We start from the raw sequence: 21,824 nt of genomic DNA on the forward strand, positions 1-21,824 counted from the left end.
AAAATAAAATAAAATAAAATAAAATAAAATAAAATAAAATAAAATAAAGAGAATATCTACATAAAAGTAAATTAAAAAAAGGTCTTGTAGCTATTTACTATCTGTGAAATGAAAATCTAAGAAAAGAATGACAAAATGGCTTGCATTGGAAGGGACTTTAAAAGACGACCCAGCACCAACCCCCCTGCCATGGGCAAGGTTTCCACCCAGCAGTTCAGGGTGCCCAGGGTCCCATCTACCCTGACCTCAAATGCCTTCAGAGATGAGGCACCCACATTTTCAGGCACCCTGTGCCAAAGCCTCACTACCTTCTGAGTATAGAATTTTCTCCTAACATCTACTATGATTCTCTCCTCTTTTAGTTTAAAAGCATATTCCCTTGCCCTATCACCACTAAACCACGTAAAAAGTTGATATCCTTTCTGTTTATAAGCTCCCTTCAAGCACTAGAAGGCCACAATGAGTCTCCCTGGAGCCTTCTCTTCTCTAGGCTGAACAAGCCCAGCTCCCTCCTTCCCTCTCCTTTCTTCACAGGAGAACTACTCCAGCCTCTGAGCATCTTCATGATCGCCTCTGGATGCATTCCAACAGCTCTGCATCTTTACTGTTCTGGGGGCCCTATGCCTAGATGCAGGTGAGTCCTTAACAGAGTTCTTCCCTTGCCTTTACACATATTTCATTAATTCCAACATCACTGTACAAATGCAGAGAAGGTGCACAATCACAGACTGGACAACATCACTAATTCTTTGCAGGTCCTGACAACGGAATAAGTTGTAAATAAAGAAGAGTTTGTCTGTGCTCACCATCATAATCTGCACATAGTTAATAGTATTTTCTAATTTTAAGTTATTAGAAGAAACAAAGTTTAAGTTTTTTTTTTTGTATCATTTTATTTCTACTGCATAATCTCACTTTCAGGAAATTTTTCTTAACAGCCATCATAATTTCAGTGACATCACTTTCTTGAAATCTTGAAGGTTAACAGATCTCACTGTACGAATCCTGTCTTATTCCACTCCTTTCAACTGCAGCATGGAAAAAGAGACAAAAGACCTGGATTTTTGATTGCTTAAAAAAAAAAAAGTGAACAGACAGCATCTCCTATTTTCAGTAAGCCACTGCCTTTTTCAGTGTCTTCTTCTGTTAGATAACTTAGGGAGGAATTTTGAAAGGCCAAGATCTATTCAAAGTGAAATCACAGATCTTACGGTAAATTTTTTTCCAGAATACTTCCTGTAGGGTTAACAGTTAAGGATTAATTTTCAGATACAATTCTTCATACTTATTCTTTTTTAAACTATAAAAAGGGCAGAGGTGAGTATGTTCTGAAATACTCATTCCACAGTCAACCAGTTTTAATTACTCAACACGCCCAAAACAATTAGAACAATTCATATACCAAAATGAGTAATTATTCCTCAAGGGGAAAAAAAAAACCATCTCATATGATGCCCTACCTGGTTGCATTAGTTTTAAGACTTCCTAAGGTATGACAACAGTGTAGCTAACCACATGCCAACAGTCTCAAAGTAAGAATTATCAAGGAAAATTATATAGCCACTGTTACACACAAAGGAAGATTAAATATAAGTAGTTGCATGGGAAAAAGCTTTTGATCTAATCTTTTCTAATCACCTAATGAAATGCTTTTAACTTAAAGTAGACTACCACAGCTATCACAGGCAACTGTTTCCTCACTTTCAGACCGTTTGCTTCTGAATGGCCAACGTGTTTATAGCTTACATCACTAAAAGGATGCAGTACAGCAACAGAAATTTTGACAGTTCTATACATCAAAATCTCTGAAGTCATTGGTCAATCTCTAGTCAGAATACTGTCTCCTTCTTGTTGTAGTCAATTGAGACCAATAGCAGTCCTGTGTTGATGGATTAAGTCTCAAAAAAACCCACTGTGCTCTGAACATCACACCTTAATCTTCAAGCTTCTCAATTTCAGCAGTTAGAATCCACAGCACAAGACCAAGATATCAGTTAACACTACATATCTTAGTCCAGATTTAGCAACAACTACTGTATGTAAACCCTAATTTTATCAAATCTTCTAGTTTAGCAATCCCAACCTTCTCCTTGCTGCTCAAATATCTTCTTATCCATTTGCTACTGATGGCTTAATCTTTTCATCTCTGTATTTTGCTTAACATTTTTACTTGCATTTGTGATATAAATCAGCATCATACACTACATAAAACTAAGTACTGCAGATTCATCTTGTTTCCATATACAGAAAAGCATCTCAGAAGTAAAAATCTTCACAACCCTCTGGTAGCATTCAAGTTCTTTACCTTTAAAAACAGATTTGGGGTTATCACATAGTCAGTGGCACTCATCTTGCTTTTCAAATTGAATTAAGAAAATTCTGTAAGGTTACACAGTTGGTTTAATCCATGCAAGTCATTGTTTCTACTGAAGTTTTAACCTTTAGTAACTACTACAGCCACCAGTCCTTACTCTTTTCTTTGATAAAAGAATTAAATGAAACACAAAATAATCTACTCTGAACTTGCCAATTCAGACAGCACTGGAAATCTGCTGAGAAGTTTTCACTTACCTTTATCTCAGGCTCTTTTTCACATTCTTCTATATATAAATCATAGAGTTTTTGAAATACAGATTTTCTGAAATTAAAAAAAAACAACAACAACAACACCTTAAAATGTAACCAAAATTAAATCAAAGAAATGCTATTTAAAAGATACTAAGTCTGAAACTCTCACTACCTTCCGCTGGATAAATATTTTCTTTTGGGAGGTCTTTGACGAGCACTTTCAATGATGTACTGGAAGAGAAAAATAAATCAAATAGTACATATCCTACAAGGAAATAGAATTCTAGTTTACATGTGATTTTAGTCATTAATGGATGTTTTTTTCTACGTATACAGTAAGTTACTAACAGAATAAATGGTTAAAAATGTACTAAAAGTTGTCTACTGTATGCTATATTCATCAACAAGAAGCCATCTCATTTTAGCAGTGAAATACAGCATTACACAGCTATGGCATGAGTTGCATGCAAAGACTTAATTTTACATCCATGTTTTATAATTACAGTAATAAATATTTGCTTAAGTTAACATACTCGCATACTAAGATAACTTTCTCAGATAATCAATTTGATGTGTACTGGCTCAACAGTGTTTTATAAATCATGCATTCTCCAACATAGCCAACTTACAGAAATGTAATTATACCCTTGTCTCTTGCATTTACATTAGGTTTCAATTAGAAAAGAGTATGAATAGAACTACCATCGCACCAAATGCCACCAGTATTCTAACAAACTTTACCCAAATGTCTGTATGTTTCTCCAAAGTACTTCTCCAAACAGTTTAGATTAACAGTATTTCAGTGAAAATGTGTTTCTGTGGGAGAACCTATTGCCATGAGCAATGTTGGAAACCATTATACCAACATGAAATAGCATGAATATAAGGGCACTTGCCTTTTCATTCCAACTGGGCTACTGTTAAACACCACTTTTCCATATATTTCTTCTATCCACAATCATGATTTTAAAACTTTATTTCACTGCTCACAGATTAGTTGCTTTTAAAAGGGGAAAAACTTAAATGTTGCAAAGTCTATAATCATTGCATCAGATGATATTCTCAGTACAATGGATAAGAGACAGATGGCTGGCCTAGCAACTTTAGAATTTTACAAATCCACTGCTAAATGTATGGATCATTATTTATACACACACACACACTTACATGAACACACTCTCTGCCTCCCACTACTTTCCACAACTGCATTTTTTATATTGGGATTGTACTTAAAATATACTATGCTCCAGCAAGTAATTATTGCTTACCTCTGCTCGATCCAGTGCCTGTTCTAAAGCTTGCTGCTGCAAGATTATAAAGACACTCCTTTTAGAAAACATGTTAATTGTTTGAACAACCTTGTACATAAAAGCCACCATAAAAAACCTTCAATTACTGCTGATATAAATTAATAGAATGTGGTCTCAAATATGCTTTGCTCCCCTGCCCCCCCCAAACTTAGTAAGTGAAACCTCAAGTAATTACATTAACAACAATTAATCCTGCTACCAAGTGTCTACATTTGCCAAGTTCTGGCTACATTACAAAGAACAATGAAAGGCAGTTAAGAGTTAAAAGTGGGAACAGAAATTATACTTCAGAAAGGTAATTACAAATATTAATAAAAACCATTACAGACAGAGTAGAAAATCTGTACTCTTTTAAGCTGGCTACTAACTCAATATTAAGCCTAAGTCTTTCTGAACAGCACAGCCTACACAGAAAACATTTAATGTTCAGGCACAAATGTCAAAGAATGGTAATTTTTTAATAAAAAGGGAACGTAGATCCTGCACTCAGAACATTATTTCTGTACGCAAGAAAATATGGAAGTTTCTTATGACACACTTTTAAGTGTAGAGGAATCTGGGGGTGTTGGTCAGCGCTTGACTGAACATGAGCCTCCAGTGTACCCCGGTGGCCAAGAAAGCCAACAACACCCTGGCTGTGATAGGAAGTGATAGGACAGGAAGGAATGACCTTAAACTACACCAGGGAGGTTCAGATTGCATTCTCTTCTTTAAAAGAGTGGTCAGGCACAGGATCACCAGTTAGGTGGCTGAATCACCGTTCCTGGAGGTGCTCAAGAGGCATGTAGATGTGGTACTAAGGGACATGGTTTAGTGGGCAATATCACTGGTAGGTAGATGATTGGACTAGATAATCTTAGAGGTGTTTTCCAACCTTAACAATTCTAACCTTCTAATCTGCTTAACAACAGATAAAATCCATTGCAAAATGAAAAAAGAAGAACATTAAAAAAGTGTATGGGAACTGTAGAATCACAGCCTGAACCTCTGATTGATCACCTGAGGCGAGCACTGAGTCAGCCACAGGAGCACAGGTGAAAGCAATTCACCTGTGTGACCAGAAGGGGTGGAGCCTGGCTTCATCTCTCCTAGACAACATTTAAGGGCTGACTGTCACTGAGGAAGGATCTCTCTGTAGATATTGCTCCTCATGGAGTTTCCTGTGAACCTACAACACCAGTGAGCACTTTCCATTTAACTCTGATCATCTTTCCAAACGTGATAATCTCAGTAGCCTAACTTCTTTGTATTCTATACAACTTCATACAAAAAGGTAGAGTGGTAGTACTTTTACTTTGTACTAGTTGTCTAATGTCATACATGACTCAAAACATACTGCAGCCTTTATGTGATTCTCCTGGGATGTGCTGGGCAATGACTAAGCATTTAGGATAAGTTATGAAGAAAACTGAAAAAAAGAAAAAGAGGGGAAAAATAAAAAGAACGCAGGAGCAATAAGCAAGATCAAATTTTTTAAGGAAATCAAATATTAATCACTCTATCCTCATCAGTCAGAGCTAGCAGACTCTAATAAAAAGATCTGAAAATAAATTATCTAAATATATTATTATAACTTACCATTATAGTTGCAGCCAGGTGACCAAGTTGTGAGATAATTAGTTACAAAGTTTGGTGCAGCAGGCAAAGAATCATATTTTATGGTCACACCTGGGGTACTGAAAGATCAAGGAGAAAAAAAAATAATCACTACATGACTAAATAAGCATTCTTTTCAGATACAATGTTTTAAAGCATAGAATGGTTCAGCATGGAAGGGACCTCAAAGATCATCTAGCTCAACCCCCCAGCCCCAGGCAGGGTTGCCAACCTCTAAATCAGGCACCCATTCAAGCTGCCCATCCATTCTGGGATTCTGGGCTCCACCCAACCAGACCTTGAACACCTCCAAGACTGCTGTTCAACATCACTGAGCAATCTGAAAAACAGTTAATTGTACTTAAATCTCATTTCCGTTGTATCCTTTCTTTCAAAAGTGGGGAAAAAAAAGCACCACATTCTGTTCAGTTTAAGTGCAGAAGTTCATATTCTAATGACTTCACACAATCATATTACTTCTAAAAAATAGAATAGCTATACAATTGAAATTAAACAGCCAAGTATAGTGTTCTATCATAGGCACCCCAACCACCAAAATGAGAGAAGCACAAAAAGTTCCTGTATTTAATTACAACTAGCCAGAATATTTAGCATACCCAATTATGTGTTTTGTTTTTGTCTCATGAAGTGTAACAAGGCCAAGTGCAAAGTCATGCACCTGAGTCAGGGCAATTCCAAGCACAAATACAATTTGGGCAGAGAATGGCTTGAGGAGAAGGATTTAGGGGTGTCAGCTCATGAAAGCCCCAACGTGAGTGGACAATGTGTGCCTGCAACCTAGAAGGCCAACCCTATCCTGGGTTGCATCAATAGAAGTGTGACTAGTAAACTGAGAAAGGTGATTCTACTCCTCTACTCCATTCCAGACCCCACCTGGAGAACTGTGTCCAGTTCTGGGGTGCCCAACACAAGAAGGACATTGAGCTGTTGGAGCAGGACCAAAAGAGGCCACGAAAATGGCCATGAACCATTTCCTCCAAGCTCAGAAGCAGTGTATCTTGAGGAAGAGGAAGGCTGGTAAGAATTTGCCAGGAGGCCTCTATGGCTCAACAGGATGGTCCTGGAATTACTTTTGCACAAAAAGAAAGTCTACAGGAAGTGTAAGGATGAACAGGTTACCTCAGAGGACAACCAGGTTAGGAAAGCTAAAACCCAGATAGAATTGCATCTAGCCCTAGATGCAATTCTAGGGCTAGATTCTATCTATGCACATAAAAGGGAACAAGAAGAAATTCTACAGGTATAGCAGCGACAAAAAGAAAGTCAGGGAAGATGTGGGTCCCTTCCAAAATGAAAAACGAGGTCTGGTCATGAGGGATACAGAGGAAGCTGAAATGCTCAACGACTTCTTTGCCTCAGCCTTCACTTGCAAGGGCTCTAGTTGCACCGTCCAAGCTGCAGAGAGCAAAGTAAGAACTGGGAGAAGGAAGACCTGACCACAGTAAGTGAAGATCAGGTTCAAGACCATCTAAAGAACCTGAAGGTACACAAGTCTACAGAACCCAATGAGACCCATCCACAGCTTCTGAGGGACCCAGTGGATGAAGATGCCAAACCACTATCCATCATATCTGACAGGTCAGGGAAGTCTGGTGAAGTTCCCGCTGATTGGAAAAGGGGAAACATTACCTTCACTTTCAGGAAGGGAAAGGAAGATCATTCAGGGAACTACAGGCCAGTCAGCCTCACTTCTGTGCCTGATAAGATCACAGAGGAGATCCTTTTAAGTCCCTACTAAGGCACTTGGAAAATAAAAATGAGCTGATTGGTGGTAACCAATATAGCTTCACCACGGGTAAGTCATACCTGACAAACCTGGTGGGCTTTTATGGTGGAGTTACAGAGTCAGTAGATAAAGGAAGAGCAATTAACATCATCTACCTGGACTTGGGCAAAGCATTTGATACTGTCCTGTATGACATCCTCGTCACCAGCTTGGAGAAAAGCTGATTTAATGGATGGACTGCACGTTGGATAAGGAATTGCCTGGATGTTTGCATTCAGAGAGTTGCAGTCAACAGCTCAATATCCAAGGGGTAATCAGTGACAAGCGGCATTCCTCAGGGACTCGTGCTGGGATAGGTTCTATTTAACCTATTTGTAAGCAACATGGACAGTGGGATTGAGTGTAACCTCAGACAACACTAAGCTGAGTTGACACACTAGAGGGAAGGGATGCCATCCACAGGGACCTAGACAGGCTTCAGAAGTGGGCCTATGCCAACCTCATGAAGTTCAACGAGGACAAGTACAAGGTCCTGCACCTGGGTTGGGGAAATCCCAAGCACAAACACAGGTTGGGTGGAGAATGGCTTGAGAGCAGCCCTGAGGGGAAGGATGTGGGGGTGTTGGCTGATGAAAGACTCAATTTCAGGTGGCAATGTGAACTTATAGCCCAGAAGGCCAACTGTATCCTGGGTTGCATCACGAGTGGCATGACCAGAAGGTGAAGGAGGTGATTCTGCCCCTCAACTCTGCTCTTGTGAGACCCCACCTGGAGTACTGCATCTAATTCTAGATTCCCCAAACCAACAACACTATGCTGTTTGAGTGAGTCCAAAGAAGGGCCACGAAGATGATCAGAGGGCTGGAGCACCTCCCCTATGAAGATAAGCTGAGAGATTTGGGGCTTTTCAGCCTGGAGAAGAGAAGGCTTTGGGGGAACCTTATAGTAGCTCTCCGGTACTTGAAGGAGGCCTACAAAAAAGCTGGGGAGGGACTTCTTATAAGGGCATGTAGTGACAGGACAAGTGCAAACAGTTTTATACTGGAAGAGGGTAGATTTAGACTAGATATGAGAATGAAGTTCTTTATTGTCAGGGTGGTGAGACACTGGAACAGGTTGCCCAGAGAGTCTGTGGATGCCCCCTTCTTGTAGGCATTCAAGACCAGGCTGGATGGGGCTTTCAGCAACCTGGTGTAGAGGGAGGTGTCCCTGCCTATAGCAGAGGATTGAAACTAGATGATCTTAAAGGTCCCTTCCAACCCAAACCATTGTATGAATTCTGTGAGCGTACTGTTTTGAGTGAATGTTTTCCTGGACTTCAACAGGCATCTGTTAGCTACCACACACAGCTTTGCTCAGCAATTCCAACGTGTTACCAACTTCCACAGAAAACACACAGAGCCTCACACCAGACTGAAAGCTGCTGGCAAGCGGTGGGCAACGAGCGGTCCACAGAGGATGGCCGTGGGCAGCCCAGCCACGCTTATCGCTCGACGGCACCGCGGACTCCGCAGAAAAGGGCCTAAATCCGAGGGGTGGGCAGAAACAGCTCGGAGCCGAAGACCGCAGCAGCCAGGCCAAGCTCAGCTGCCAGGCCGGGCCCTTCGCTCCCAAGACACACCCTATTCCGCCCCGCCCCTCCCTTCAGGGCGCAGGGGTCCGCCGCGACATCGCCTCCCACATCAGCCACCTCCTTCCCGGCGCAGACAGCCCCACAGCACCGCGCTCCATTACCTGCCGGCCTCCCGCAGGGCCCTGCCCCCCGCACTGCGGACCCCGCCGCCCGCTCATCCGCCCCCTCCTCTGCCCACCGCGGCGCTCGCAGCCACTTCCGCCCCGCCACTTCCGGTCGCTGCCGGAAGGGGCGGGCACAGTCACCATGGCGACGACGGGGTTCGGCAGTGGGCAGGAACAGACTGTCGCCGTGGAGACGGCAGGGCGGAACTTATGAGCCCCGCCTCTGCGAAAAATATGCAGCCGTGCTTTCCATTTTTATAAAACAATTTAAGCATATTTTTATAAAACAATTTAAGCATAGCTTTCAAGATTGCAGAAAAGACCATCCTTTTTTTTTTTTTCTGTATATTTGTGACTCCATTTTAAGTTGATGTAAATATATGTCCTGCAGATGTTCAAATGGAATGTGTACAGTTCCAATCAGATATTCACCTCGCAGAAAAGATGTGTCTCTTGGCCAGAGAAACATATACCTCCCTTCACAATCACATCTTATTCGTGTCAGCACTTTTCAGCAGTACGTACTGTTGTGAACAACTGTTTTCAAGGACAAAGCTCAGCACTGCCTCCAAGTTAGTTTGTATCTGGACTTAAGAACATTGCCAGAAAAAAAAATGAGCATATGTGCAAGTGTTGTACAGTGGTAATAATGTTAGAGTGTTGTAATTATGTAGCAAGAATCCCTTGAGAGATTATATCTATGTTACAATCCTCTTGGAAATGTTACAGGATTTGTGATGATAGTCTGGGGAGAAGAAAGGGCTTGGTGATGTATGTACAAATCCTGCTGTATGTTTCTGGCATTTGTTATACTTGTTTCTATAAGAGATTTTACATTTCGAAATCTTTTGCAGAGTTCACTGATTAACGCTGAACCACCAGACTTGCTTTGCTTGTCCTTTAGCCATTTGTTGTTGAAAACCCTCACCATCATCTTTTATTCTGAACCATTCTGAATATCAGACTGAGATAATGTGAAATACGAACTTCTGAATAATCTTTTCCTTGTCAGCTTTGCGATGAAGCCTGTTCTCCCCAGTTACTCACTCTTTTGGAAATCATAGAGTAAGATGCCTTACAGCAAATCATATTTTCTTTCATCTTTTCATTCAGCTTATTCCAGTTGTCTTTGTGTTCTCTCTGTGCTTTCTACAATCTATGTTGAAAAGCCTAAAGATCTTGAACCTAGGTGTTCAAAGAAAGCTGGAAGTATAGAATCGATCTGCTTTTCTGTGAGAAAACTGGAAAATCAGTCCTGGGGGTTGATAGTCTATCTGTCTTTAAATTTATTCATCTTATTTACTTCTTCGAACCATGTGTCACTTTAAAAGTCATCATTTAGAACTCCTCAATTGCCATTTCTCTTACTCATCCAGAGCATTTGACGATGGATGCTATCTAAGAAATTATGTTATGAGTTATATTATGGTTTACTGAGTTTCATCATAGAATCATAGAATGGCCTGAGTTGGAAAGGACCATAATGATCATCTAGTTTCAGACCCCTTGCCACAAGCAGGGTCACCAACAGGGTCACCTAGACCAGGATGCCCAGAGCCACATCCAGCCTGGCCGTCATCAAAGGTTCATGCTACCAAATAATGAGTTTTCTTTCTCCTTCAGAATAGGGAATGTGGATACTTAAAGCAGTTTCTCTGCATCCTTTGTGTGCTTAAATTCAGCTCTCTCACTCCCATTTTTTTAAATATGTGTTTTTGTGTAATTTTTCTCTGGAACCTGTTAACTGAGAACAGATCCAATACTGTATTTCAGGATGGGTCATTTCAAATGCAATTTGAAATGCATATTGTTTGCAGATTTGCTTCTGGCTTTGCTTTGCTGTTTTCACACTTTAAATGGAAGGCCTTGAGGAAAACAAACATTCTACATTTTCTTTCCTATAAACTGTTTTAGCACTGATTTGTCTGTATTCTCACACCTGCATCCCACCATTTAGTATATTGCTGGCTTCTTAGCACTAACAAGGCCCATATTAAAATTTTGGAAGTTAATAGACAGCAGCTGAAATTAAAAGCCAGATTTCCCAGAGTATTCATGTGTGACATCTTCAGCTTCTGAAAAACCATGGCAAGATTCTCCTCCAGATTCAGATTCTGCAAGTTGGGATTTAAAGTGACCTTTATTTATATTGGATTTCACCTATTGTTTTACTTCTCAGCTGCTTTTGAGAGTGAGTTCATCCTTACTACTCTGAACAATCTGATATTACAGAATTTTTTGCCAACATTCCTAGCAATGTATTGAACAACACATATTTGTGTAGATCCCTACTGGTTCACTGTGGAAACTGGCTATTCATTTCTTCCTTTTGACTCTTATTTACTCTTAAAAGTCCATGTTAAAGCAGTCTATCTTTGAGTCTGTAGATAGGCCTCAGCAAATGCAGCTTCTACAAGCTCATCATTTATTCCTAGCCTCTAGACAACACAGCAACTTGAATTCTATCACCCAACATAATGAGAGTTGTTGTCCATCCAAAACTTGGTCTCCCAGTTTCCTTCATCTTACGGCAACATCTCCCTTTCAGACCTCAGACTTTCATTTGTTTGAGTCAAATATTCTGTCTGGAGTAACAGAAAAGATGAACTGATTTGGCTTCATCTGCTTTGTGCTGCTACAGGCCAATTTGCTTTGTTACATAAAAGACTGCAGTGCAGATCCATCACCCAAATTGACTTCTGGAATCCAGGAAGATAATACAGTATTGTTGCTTTTGAGTTTCCATATTTAAACAGACTTCCCTTTAAGGTCTATTCCTCCCACATCCCTTTCTACTGTAGTGTAGTATGGATTTTCTGCTTTGGGTCTGCAAAATGAGTTTTGTTCTGTTCTACTGACAGAACTTGACATTTGACACCTAACACTTGACGCTCAACACTTCTAAATTCTCTTAGCATTGCCTTCTCTGCTGAATTTTGCTCTGAAATCAACTGGTCCTATTCCTGTAACCCCCAGAAGGAGTAGGGAATGACCGTGCTGCTGCAAGGTTGTATTGGAGAGTGAACTTTAAGAGAGGTATTTGCAATGCACTTTTTGCTGCCTTCTGAGTCTGAAGGAAAGGTAATCCATTTACTCAGAAAGGTACTTTTCTGCATGCAACTTCAGATTCCTTCCTGGAGCAAGAGCTTTAAACATGTATATGTAGCTGAGAAGTCAGTCTCATTATTCATCTGTCTTAACTGGATTATTCTTTAATAACAATAATAATAAGCTTTCATTAATAATGTTTATCTGTCTACAAACAGATTTGCTTGTTTACCGTGTATGATACATTCATGGGAATGGAGTCTCAGACTTCTGTAGCCATGGTGATGCTTTTGTCCCAGCACAAAATTGCAAACCTGTTTTTTATTTCCCTGTGCTGTTTCAAAATGAAATGACATGCAGGCATACCAATCTGAGACAGATTTATGTGCCCTGAGACAGAGTTGAGACAGTGATTCAAGTATGGCCCGTCTCATTTGAGTACAGATGAAAAGAGAAATGACAGCATGCTCATGAGTAGAAAACTCTTATTCAAGACAGCCAGACTGTGGCATGCGAGTTACACTTAGGGCAAAGAGCCATGAACTCCTGAATTGTAAATCAGTTATGTCACTCTGACTTTCTGTGTGAGCTCTCGTAAATCTCCATGGCTAATATTTCCTATCCTGAGTATGTACATCCATATTTAGGCCTCAAATGATTTGCAGACATGCTGAAGACCCACAGTTTCTATTTATTTTTAAGGTCAGATACACCTTTTCAAGTACAATAATCTATTATCTTTTGTTGGCTCACATTTCTAATTTGATCATTGAAACAGAATTTTATAGTTGGAAAAAAAATATGAACAACCCTGATTTTCAGAATGTTTTAACTTATACTCAATTAATTAAGCATTTTTGTTGGATCTCAAACTTGATAGATAAAGAAGATTTATTTATGATTTATATCGGAAGAAAATATAACAGCTGATGTCAATCAGTTCCAACTACATAGGTGAAGAAAACATGAAATGCTTTGAAATAAATTTTGAGTTGACTATTGATAGGAACAAAGTACAAAATTAATACACATAAAGCATCAGGAATGTAGGGTTTTTCATACTCAGTAAAGCCTAGAAATCAGTACAGCTCACTCTGAAGAAGGTATCTTGAGTAAGCTTTAGTTGCTTGATTACAAATATCTAGTTCATCTGTAGCTGTCAACTGAGTCACATTCTTGGACTGCTCCACTGACCATGTGAGCATCGACATATGTAGACACCTGAAATTGTGGTCTGTCTCAGACTGATTCTTTCTCCAAGCTCTGGTGCCTCAGTTCTGGGAAGCTCAGCCAGAGACACCTTCAAAACAGCCCTGATTTTCAGAGTGTTTTAACTTATACTCAATTAATTAAGCATTTTTGTTGGATCTCAAACTTCATAGCTAAAGAAGATTTATTTATGATTTATATCAGAAGAAAATATAACAGCTGATGTCAGTCAGTTCCAGCTACATGTGTTATTTTGAATTGGCTCTTTTGATGGCAGCAGCAGTAGGGCTACTTAAAGCTAGATTACTTTGTCTACGTTGCCGGTCAATGGACATGTAAAAATAGGACGTTCATGCTGCAGATGTATTGGGTCTCTTGTAGGCAACCTTTATTACACCAATCATTTCAAATTCTCCAATGTCATCGCTCTGCTCTATTCTTGCCTTGAGTTATTTACATCTCTAATATTTTACTTTACAGTCCTATGCAAAAGACTGTCTCATTCCTAGCAGTGTCTCATAGAAGACAATCAGTCCTGTTCCAGAATATCTAATTACTGTCTCTTCTTCATTGCTTTCCCTTTACTTGAACTTGGTGGCTCTCACAGGACACAGCACAAACTCTGATAGGAGTTGAAATCATAGAATCATAGAATCACAGAATAGGTTGGATTGGAAGGAATCTCTAAGATCAAATAGTTCCACCTCTCTGCCATGGCCAGAGACACCTCCTGCTAGCCAAAGCCGCTCAAAGCCCCATCCAGTCTAGTCTTGAATGCCTCCAGGGATGGAGCATCCACAGCTTCTCTGGACAAACAGTTCCACGCTCTGAATTTCTTCCTAATATCAAATCTAAATCTCCCTTCTTTTAATTTAAAACCGTTACACCTCATTCTATCACTACACTCTCTGTTAAAGAAATCTGTAAGGACCTGCTGGGATTTCTGTGCACAGGAGGGTGAATAGTAGAGTCTGAATTTAGGAGCTAATATTATTCTTATTTTTCCTTTTTTTTTTTTTTTCCTTTTATTTTTAAGAAAAAGAAGGTGAAAGCAGTGGAAAATAGAGATTTGGAGAACAGTCGGAGTAGGTCATTTGAAGTTAGGCAGGCAGAGTTAACTGGGGCCAAAGTAAGGAAGTTATGCAGTTCAGATTACATTTTATATAGAAAAGCCACTTCGTTAGCTTTTTTCCTCTTTATGCTTACCTAGAAATAGTTACGACTGACAAAGTGTGCTTTTGATAGTTGTTCCAGGATTCTGTCTGCATTCTAGGTCAAAATGTGCTACCTGGCAGCACTTTGCTTGCTGTTGGATCACTGTCTTTCTCCATCCAAAAGCCATTCACTGGGGTGGAGGTGTGTGGTGCTTTAGAAGTTGTGCTGCAAAGCACTACAGTGCCAATAATGCACTGTAGGACTGAGCCTGCTTGTGCTGTAGAAAGAGCTTTGTGGAGAGATGCAGAGTTTGGCATTGAGGGCACTTTGAAGAGAATTTAGGGCAATGGAGATACAGCCAAATGGTTAAGCATGTGATGTCAACGTTATGTAATAGACTGTGGCATACTAGTACATGAAAGGAAGAATACATTTAAGCCACCTCTTACACTTTGTCTATTTCAGGGGGCAGTACCAGTTGGTGCATCATAACAGATCATAGTGGTCAGCTTGGATTTACTAAGCGGTGAGATTACCATGATAAACTGCACTGGGAGAATAAAATGAAACTCTAATTAAGGCTATGGTGTCTGAATACAAGATTGTCAATGTCACAAAATGTAGAGGAAACTTAGGAATCCCTTGAATTTTTTATCAAATTAGTCCTCATTTGTCAATGTATATATATGTGCTTCTGTAATGAACAAACTTAGTACAGATATTGAGATAATTAATTGATAACAATGATAGAAAGCTAACGTTTTCCTTCAAAGATTAAAAAATGCATTATTTATTGAACTGCTTCTGTAGTAAATAAGCAAAGAAACGTACTATTCCTACATAACTAACTTTTAGATGAAGTGCTTTGGCTGAGTTTTCTAGAATTCATAAGCAATACATTTGTTGGTCTTCTCTTGAAGTAGTCAGAATCTGGAAAACATATCTGCATATTTAGATTTTGATCACATGCAGATGTGAAAGTGTAGCACTAAGTAACCCTTGGGAAGAGGTTTTTTTTTAATTTTTCATACATGATGCACTTGTTCACTGTCTAGTTTAGTCTGATTCACTTCTGCTTAGTTCATGATAAATCAGAGCAACATTACATTAATCTGGATATGTGACTAAGAGAATTAACTGTATGGATACTTTCATTAGCATTACTGTAATGGAGACTGAAGGATATAGACTGTGGAGCATAGTTTAGTAACTGTAGCTATCCTGTTAAGAAGTCCATGTATAAAGAATTTCAAAGAGGCTGCCCTCATTCCTACAACATCGCTTTTCATTTGGCTTTATTTATGAAAATAGCATATCTTGCATATTTTCTGTCTTCACATGGAAGCCTCCCATGTTTCATTGGAAAATCATTGCAGCAGTCATTTTGAGCTCTGGATTTAATTTTCACCGTGGGACAGAAATAGCAGGAAATCAAAGATCTAAGATCCCCAATCTGCTGTGTATCATGGAAGTGTTAAGGGCCATCAGTTTTTACCGAATGTCATAGTTGATGATACTTCTTAGCAATCTAAGATATGCTTAGATTATAAAAATTTGCAATTTTGTTATCCCAAACTTGTCTGTTTCTTTTTCTTTTTTTTCCTCTGAATAAAATGATAGATATCTCTTGGTCAAAAAAGATAAGTCAACCAAACTATGCAGATAGCTAAGAGGCTAATAACGGTCTTTATTTAACACAGAGCTCCCAACAGGCATCAACATTCATCTGCTGAGTCTCATAAACACTTCATCAATCAGATGGATTTTGCCATAAAGCAAACACAATACTGCTGTTGGCCTGTGCTTAATTTTCATCTGTTTAATAAAATAATAGCCCTTGGCAGCTTGTATGGCTTTGCTGGAACTTCTACATATTCTAGCTTTAAATTAAAATTAATATGAAACCCAATTAACAATTTATCCTGCCTGCAATAACTGTTTCACTCAACCCACTAGAGGTCAGAGCTGTACTGCTAAGGTGAATAGTTAAAAAGTCAGCTAGCAAGAAATCTCACAAGATGTTTCCAGAAGTGAAAACGCTGTCAGTGGTTTCTGCATTTTGGATATTTATAATGTTATATATATTATTCAGTTAATGTTAAATAATCTCTCATATTTAATATGGGCAAAGTAGGTTCCTTCAGCAGATCTATCATTAATGTGAAGTTACATAGGCTAATTTTGCAATTACACGATATTAATAATATATTTTGTAACCTATATATCCCCAAAATTTTATTTAAATGTAGTTGAATTTTAATTTCTAGCTCTGTGTTTGTGTTCTATACACTGATTATGAAAGCATAGGCTTAAAGAAGATCTGAGACAGATATAACGAATATTTTTTAGATCAAGGGCTAGATCCAGGAATAAAAGCTTCTTAGTGAGGTTTTGAAGGAGTGGGTTGCAATAGTAATGATCTGTAATCCAAAGAATAGGCTGGGTTTTTGAAATGACATTTTGGTTTGGCCTCCAGTCTGGTTATAAGAACCTACTTCGTGTTAGTATAAATGAAGATAACATAGCACATGATCACTTTGCTAATATTATTTTCTTCTGCTCTCTAATATTGTCTTTTTGGTAGAATTCATACTTGTTCGTGTGAAAGAGAGCAACTTTATACAAATGGTTAATTATAATGACCACATAACTACTCTCCTGGAACAGAGAATCCTGGAACAGATCCCCCTGAAATCTGTGCTAAGGCACTGGGACGAAGACAGAGAGATGATGCAAGAGATCCAGCATGACTTCACCAAGGGCAAGTCCTACTTTATCAGCCTAGTGACCTTCTATGATGGTGGACGAGAGAAGAGCCACTGATGTAATCTATCTGACTTCAGGAAGGCCTTTGACATGGTCCCCATAACATCCTTCCCACAAGCTGGAAACATGGATTTGGTGGGTGGACTGTTACTTGGAAGAAGAATTGGTTGCAAGATTGTATCCAGAGAGCAGTGGCCAGTGGTTCAATGCCTGGATGGAGATGACTGACAAATGGTGTCTCTCAGTGATCTGGTGCTCTTTAACATCTTCATCAATGACATCAACAGTGGAATCAAGTGCACCCTTAGCAAGTCTGCTGATAACAACAAGCTGTGCAGTGGGGTCAACACACCTGAGGGATAGGATGCATTTCAGGGAGACCTAGACAGGCTTGAGCAGTGCACCCAGGAGAACCTCATAAGGTACAGCACCAGAGTCATGGCAACCCCAGTTATCACTACAAACTAGGGGATTAAAGTATAGAGCACAGCCCTGCCAAAAAGAACCTGAGGGTACTGGTGGATGGGAAGCTGGATACGAGCCAGCAATGTGCCTTTGCGGCCTGGAAAGACAACTATATCCTGGACTGCATCTAAAGAAGCGTGGCCAGCAGGGTGAGAGAGGTGATCTTGCCCCTCTGTTCCGTGCTGTGAGACCCCACTTGGAGAACTGCATCCAGATGTGGAGTCCTCAGGACAGGAGAGACCTGTCAGAGTGCATCCAGAGGAGGGTCACAGAAATGATCCAAGAGATGGAACACCTCTGCTATGCAGTCAGGGTGTTCAGCCAGGATAAGAGAAGGCTCCATGAGAGCAGTCTTTCATTATCTAAAGGGGAGCTATAAGAAAGAAGGGGAACAGACTCTTTAGCATGCTGTTGTGATGGGACAAGGGGAAATGGTTTCAAACTGAAAGAGAGGAGACTTAGATTAGATGTAAGACAAAATACTTTTACAGTAAGGGTGGTGCTGTTGTTACCCAATAGTTGCCAAGAGTTGGGTTAACAATGCTGCAAAGAGGGAAGAATGACAATCTTTTTCTCCACCAGGATGGGCTAATGCGTTGTGATGGTGTCAGGCCATCCAGAGCTGATTTTCTGCAGACAGCTGCAGAGAGATGGTCCTCTCTATGAGGAAGTACTTCACCCAATGCTGGTCATCCCAATCACTACATAATGTGACTTTAGGTGTTAGTCTTTCAAACCTTAGATCTCCTGATAATTGGTAATATGTAGCAGCCTTGGACCATCTTTGTTGCTATTGGCCTTGACAGGGAGGCCTGGGCCTCAACATCCATTTTGTTTTGGGCACTGCCAACCCCAGAACCAGGTATGAGAGGCTGGTGTTACGGAGCCTATGCTGAGTAACACTTCTGTTGGCCTCAGTCAAGAAGGCAATCTTCAAACAGCCTGAGAAAGCATAAGAGGCTGTCTAGTATGAGTATAAGTAACAAAAACTCAAAGCAATTGGAGCTTTGGGAACACATGTATCTGAAGGCTTAATGAAAGCTGCCAAAGGCAGTATGTTAAGACACACTGTGCTTGCTTAATAACTGCCCATGGGAGAGCAGCTGTAGTGAAGCTGTCTGCAGTGTGCAGCAAATGAAGAGGTGTGTGTCCTATAGGACATGCTAGAAAGATCTGTAGGCAACTTCAGAGCTCTGTGAGTTACGTTGTGCGCTAGGGTTTCTGTCACCTACTTTGTATTTGTCATGAGACCATCCTGTTTAAGAAGATGGTGAGTCCATCATCCTGTGCCAGCTTGTTGGAGAGACAGAGCAAGTGCTTTGGCATATTCATTTTACTAGTATAAACATACTGTTAAGTCCAAATTGAACAGAGCTAAGTATTTGAGTTACTCAGTAGCTAAAGGATGTTTCCTGAATGCTGATATGCTGATTGGGAAATCCCATTTGCTCTGCTGTTGAAAATACTGAAAACAATAATTCCGTTAATTGTAACTCTTCCCACTTTCTGTGCAGCAGAATTACTTCCTATAAATTGTTTTGAAGTTGGAGCCCTTGTATCAAAACAGAAGAGAGACCAGAAATTGGAGAAACACCTATCTGGCTTAGACATGAAATAGGTGCTGAGCTTCTCAGAGCTGTCAGGATTGCTTTTCTTCTGAGGATTCCCAGATGGAGCATTCTAGGCATTAGATGAACTCTGGTATCAAAAAGTTGGCCTGCTGTACATTTTCTCCTCCAGACTGAATAGATACTGAATGGTGATTTTGCTGGGCTTCACTTCCAATTAACACATCTAGAAAAGCAGTTGGGACACATCCATAAGAAGACTCAGGCACTTAAGGAAAATCCGGATTTTTATTATTAATTAATATTAAGTGCAGTAAAATTAATCAATGATCAATGAAATTAATACTTGAAAGCAGGACCCTTTTGTTTTCTCAAGCTCAGAAAGAACCAGTATTTTATTTTTCTCTTTGTGTCCCTCCGAATGCTAATTTTTTTCAAAATGCTTCTGTTTTAAGTCAATTTAAAACTTCATTCAGTAAGATTAATATTGGTGAGCATTGTTTTTTTTTTAAGTAGTTCTGAAAAGAAATCAGATTAAATATTGCTACACTGACATAGCATGGAAAAAATCACCTGTTGAGAAAGCCAAGTATCCTTCTGATGTAACTTCGTCTTATATACCAGGTCATAATTTTGATTGAGAATATCCTTATTTCCAGCCATTGGAAGCTTCTGCTTTTCAGTTTTATGAGCCTCAAGTGTGTCTATTAAGAAGAAAATTGATTCAAAGCCATTTTCGTTTTGTTGTGTCCCAGCTAAAAGCAATCACTGCATCTTTTTGTGTAGATAATCCAGAAAGCTTTCTTATGGGAATTTGCTTCCTGCTCAATTTGGCTTTTTGTCTTCTCTCGTTCATTTGTTATTATTGGTTTACAGTATGCTGCAAATGATAAAGACTCCAAAGCCTTGAGCTGATTCTGAAATCACGAGTATTTGGCCCTTTCTTACATGAACAAAGCCAATTTGTTCCATTGTGATTGATCCTTTTACATTTTAAAATAAATGTCTTTTCAATACTCACACACACTCTTCATGATTCTAAGGACTTTTTCATTGTGAGTTCAGCTCAGTCTTGGAATGCTGTGTGACCAGGCAGGCTAACTGAAGAAACCAGACAGCCCAAGGTCTGCGGCCCTGAAAGAAGCACCATGCACCTTTCACTGACTCGGTCTTCTCCACAATTTGAGGTCTCTGTTATATTTCACAAGAAATGCTAATTACTATGTGTAGGACAAAATGCTGCCCAAGGAGTAGCATATTTTTGCCTCTGCATGCCATATACATTTGTATTTTCTCAACTGGCTGGTATGTTTAATTATAGTCTAAGCCCTTGATATGTCATGATGCACATTTGATTTTTTTTTTTGGTGGTTTTTGTCTTCTGTACTAATAGTATCATGTTTGATACGGAAAATAAGAAGTGTGTTATGGCTTCCAGTGTATATAAGTGTAAGGAATGGATGTTTCTTGCTTAGAACCTGTTGGCCTTTGACTGCATGGAAGTGGATGTGATACAAGAGAACACCACTTCAGTTGCTGTCTTTCACTGCATTTGTAATATCTATGGAGCTCCAGACCACTTGTGCTATTTCTGTTTGAAAATCTTACGTATTTTCACATATCATTTTTCTATTTGTACCTTCAAGATTGGAATCTTGTTTAGACTATAGACACTTAGGTTTCTGTGTCTCAAAAGAAATTTCCACATACACTTGATGTGTTTCAGGTGCCCATACTAAAAATAGATGTCTAAATAATAGTGAATGGAGTGGGATTCATTTGCCCAAGTACAACCCGTCAGTCTTAAAAGGTTTTTAAGCTGATCACTTGTAGATGCTTCATTTATAATGAGCTGCATGACTCTCTTGATTGTACAGGCTGGAGGAGGATTTAGTTGTCTAAGCATATGACTTTAGTGTCCATTTTGTTGGGAGAGGTTTGTTCCCAGACTTCAGCTGCTGTTCAGCAACTTTCTTGCAAGTTTCTTGACATAGCTGATAGGACTGTGTGAATGTTTTTGATAGTCCATCACAATGCAAATCTCCTTAGGCCACTAAATCTTACCCTAGACCTGGTGCAGGAGCACCAAAATGCAGTCTTTACAATGTGAAATTGACTCCAGCCTTTACCCTTCACTGTCCTGCTGATCACCTCTCTGTTAATCCACTTCAGATTTTTGTGTCATGCCCAAAAAGTGGGCACTGGTCCTGCGCAGCCTTTTAAACTCTATGTTGTACAAACAATTCTATTTTATGTTAATGATCGTATTCAGATGTTAATCATAATGTTAAACATAAAGTTTTTAGTTAGAAAGTTGAATTGTATATTCTGTAACTCTGTGTTCTTCTTTTCAAAATGCATTATGAACAGTATAACATAATTTATCCAAAGTATCACTCTGTGTTGTATTTCAGTTGTTTGTGAAGTGATTCTTATTTGCAATTTTGGGATCTTTCTAAACTTGTGTAATTAATGTCATTGTTACTTGCTTTCAAGAAGGATTCTACCACCAATGCAATTTGTCTGATGGAGTTATAAATACTGGATGTCCTTTCATTTGACTGTCACCATTTAAGCAACTTGAACAATTCTGATGTAGACAGCAACTAGAGACTCCTGCAGACACTATGAACAGTCTTAATTATATTACCTCAC

At 39.5% G+C, this 21,824-nt stretch overlaps 1 protein-coding gene across 8 annotated transcripts in view; it reads right to left on the reverse strand.

Moving 5' to 3' along the window:
• SUPT20H (SPT20 homolog, SAGA complex component) overlaps positions 1 to 9,018 on the reverse strand; it is a 35,639-nt gene extending 26,621 nt beyond the window's left edge. For all 8 annotated transcript variants that reach the window (XR_006178253.1, XM_042868270.1, XM_042868272.1 and 5 more), the window contains exons 1-5: positions 8,956 to 9,018; positions 5,457 to 5,554; positions 3,837 to 3,872; positions 2,741 to 2,799; positions 2,572 to 2,638 (exon numbers count right to left, since the gene is read on the reverse strand). Coding sequence is in view for 7 of the 8 variants with exons in the window: in XM_042868270.1 (XP_042724204.1) it covers positions 2,572 to 2,638; positions 2,741 to 2,799; positions 3,837 to 3,872; positions 5,457 to 5,459 (165 nt within the window). In the remaining variant the exon portion in view is untranslated. The remainder of the gene's footprint in view (positions 1 to 2,571; positions 2,639 to 2,740; positions 2,800 to 3,836; positions 3,873 to 5,456; positions 5,555 to 8,955) is intronic.
• Between the last annotated feature and the right edge of the window lie 12,806 nt (positions 9,019 to 21,824).

The sequence above is a fragment of the Lagopus leucura genome, unplaced genomic scaffold (assembly GCF_019238085.1).
Source record: "Lagopus leucura isolate 7727_CA_CO unplaced genomic scaffold, USGS_WTPT01 Super-Scaffold_100001, whole genome shotgun sequence".
NCBI classification, from domain to species: domain Eukaryota; kingdom Metazoa; phylum Chordata; class Aves; order Galliformes; family Phasianidae; genus Lagopus; species Lagopus leucura.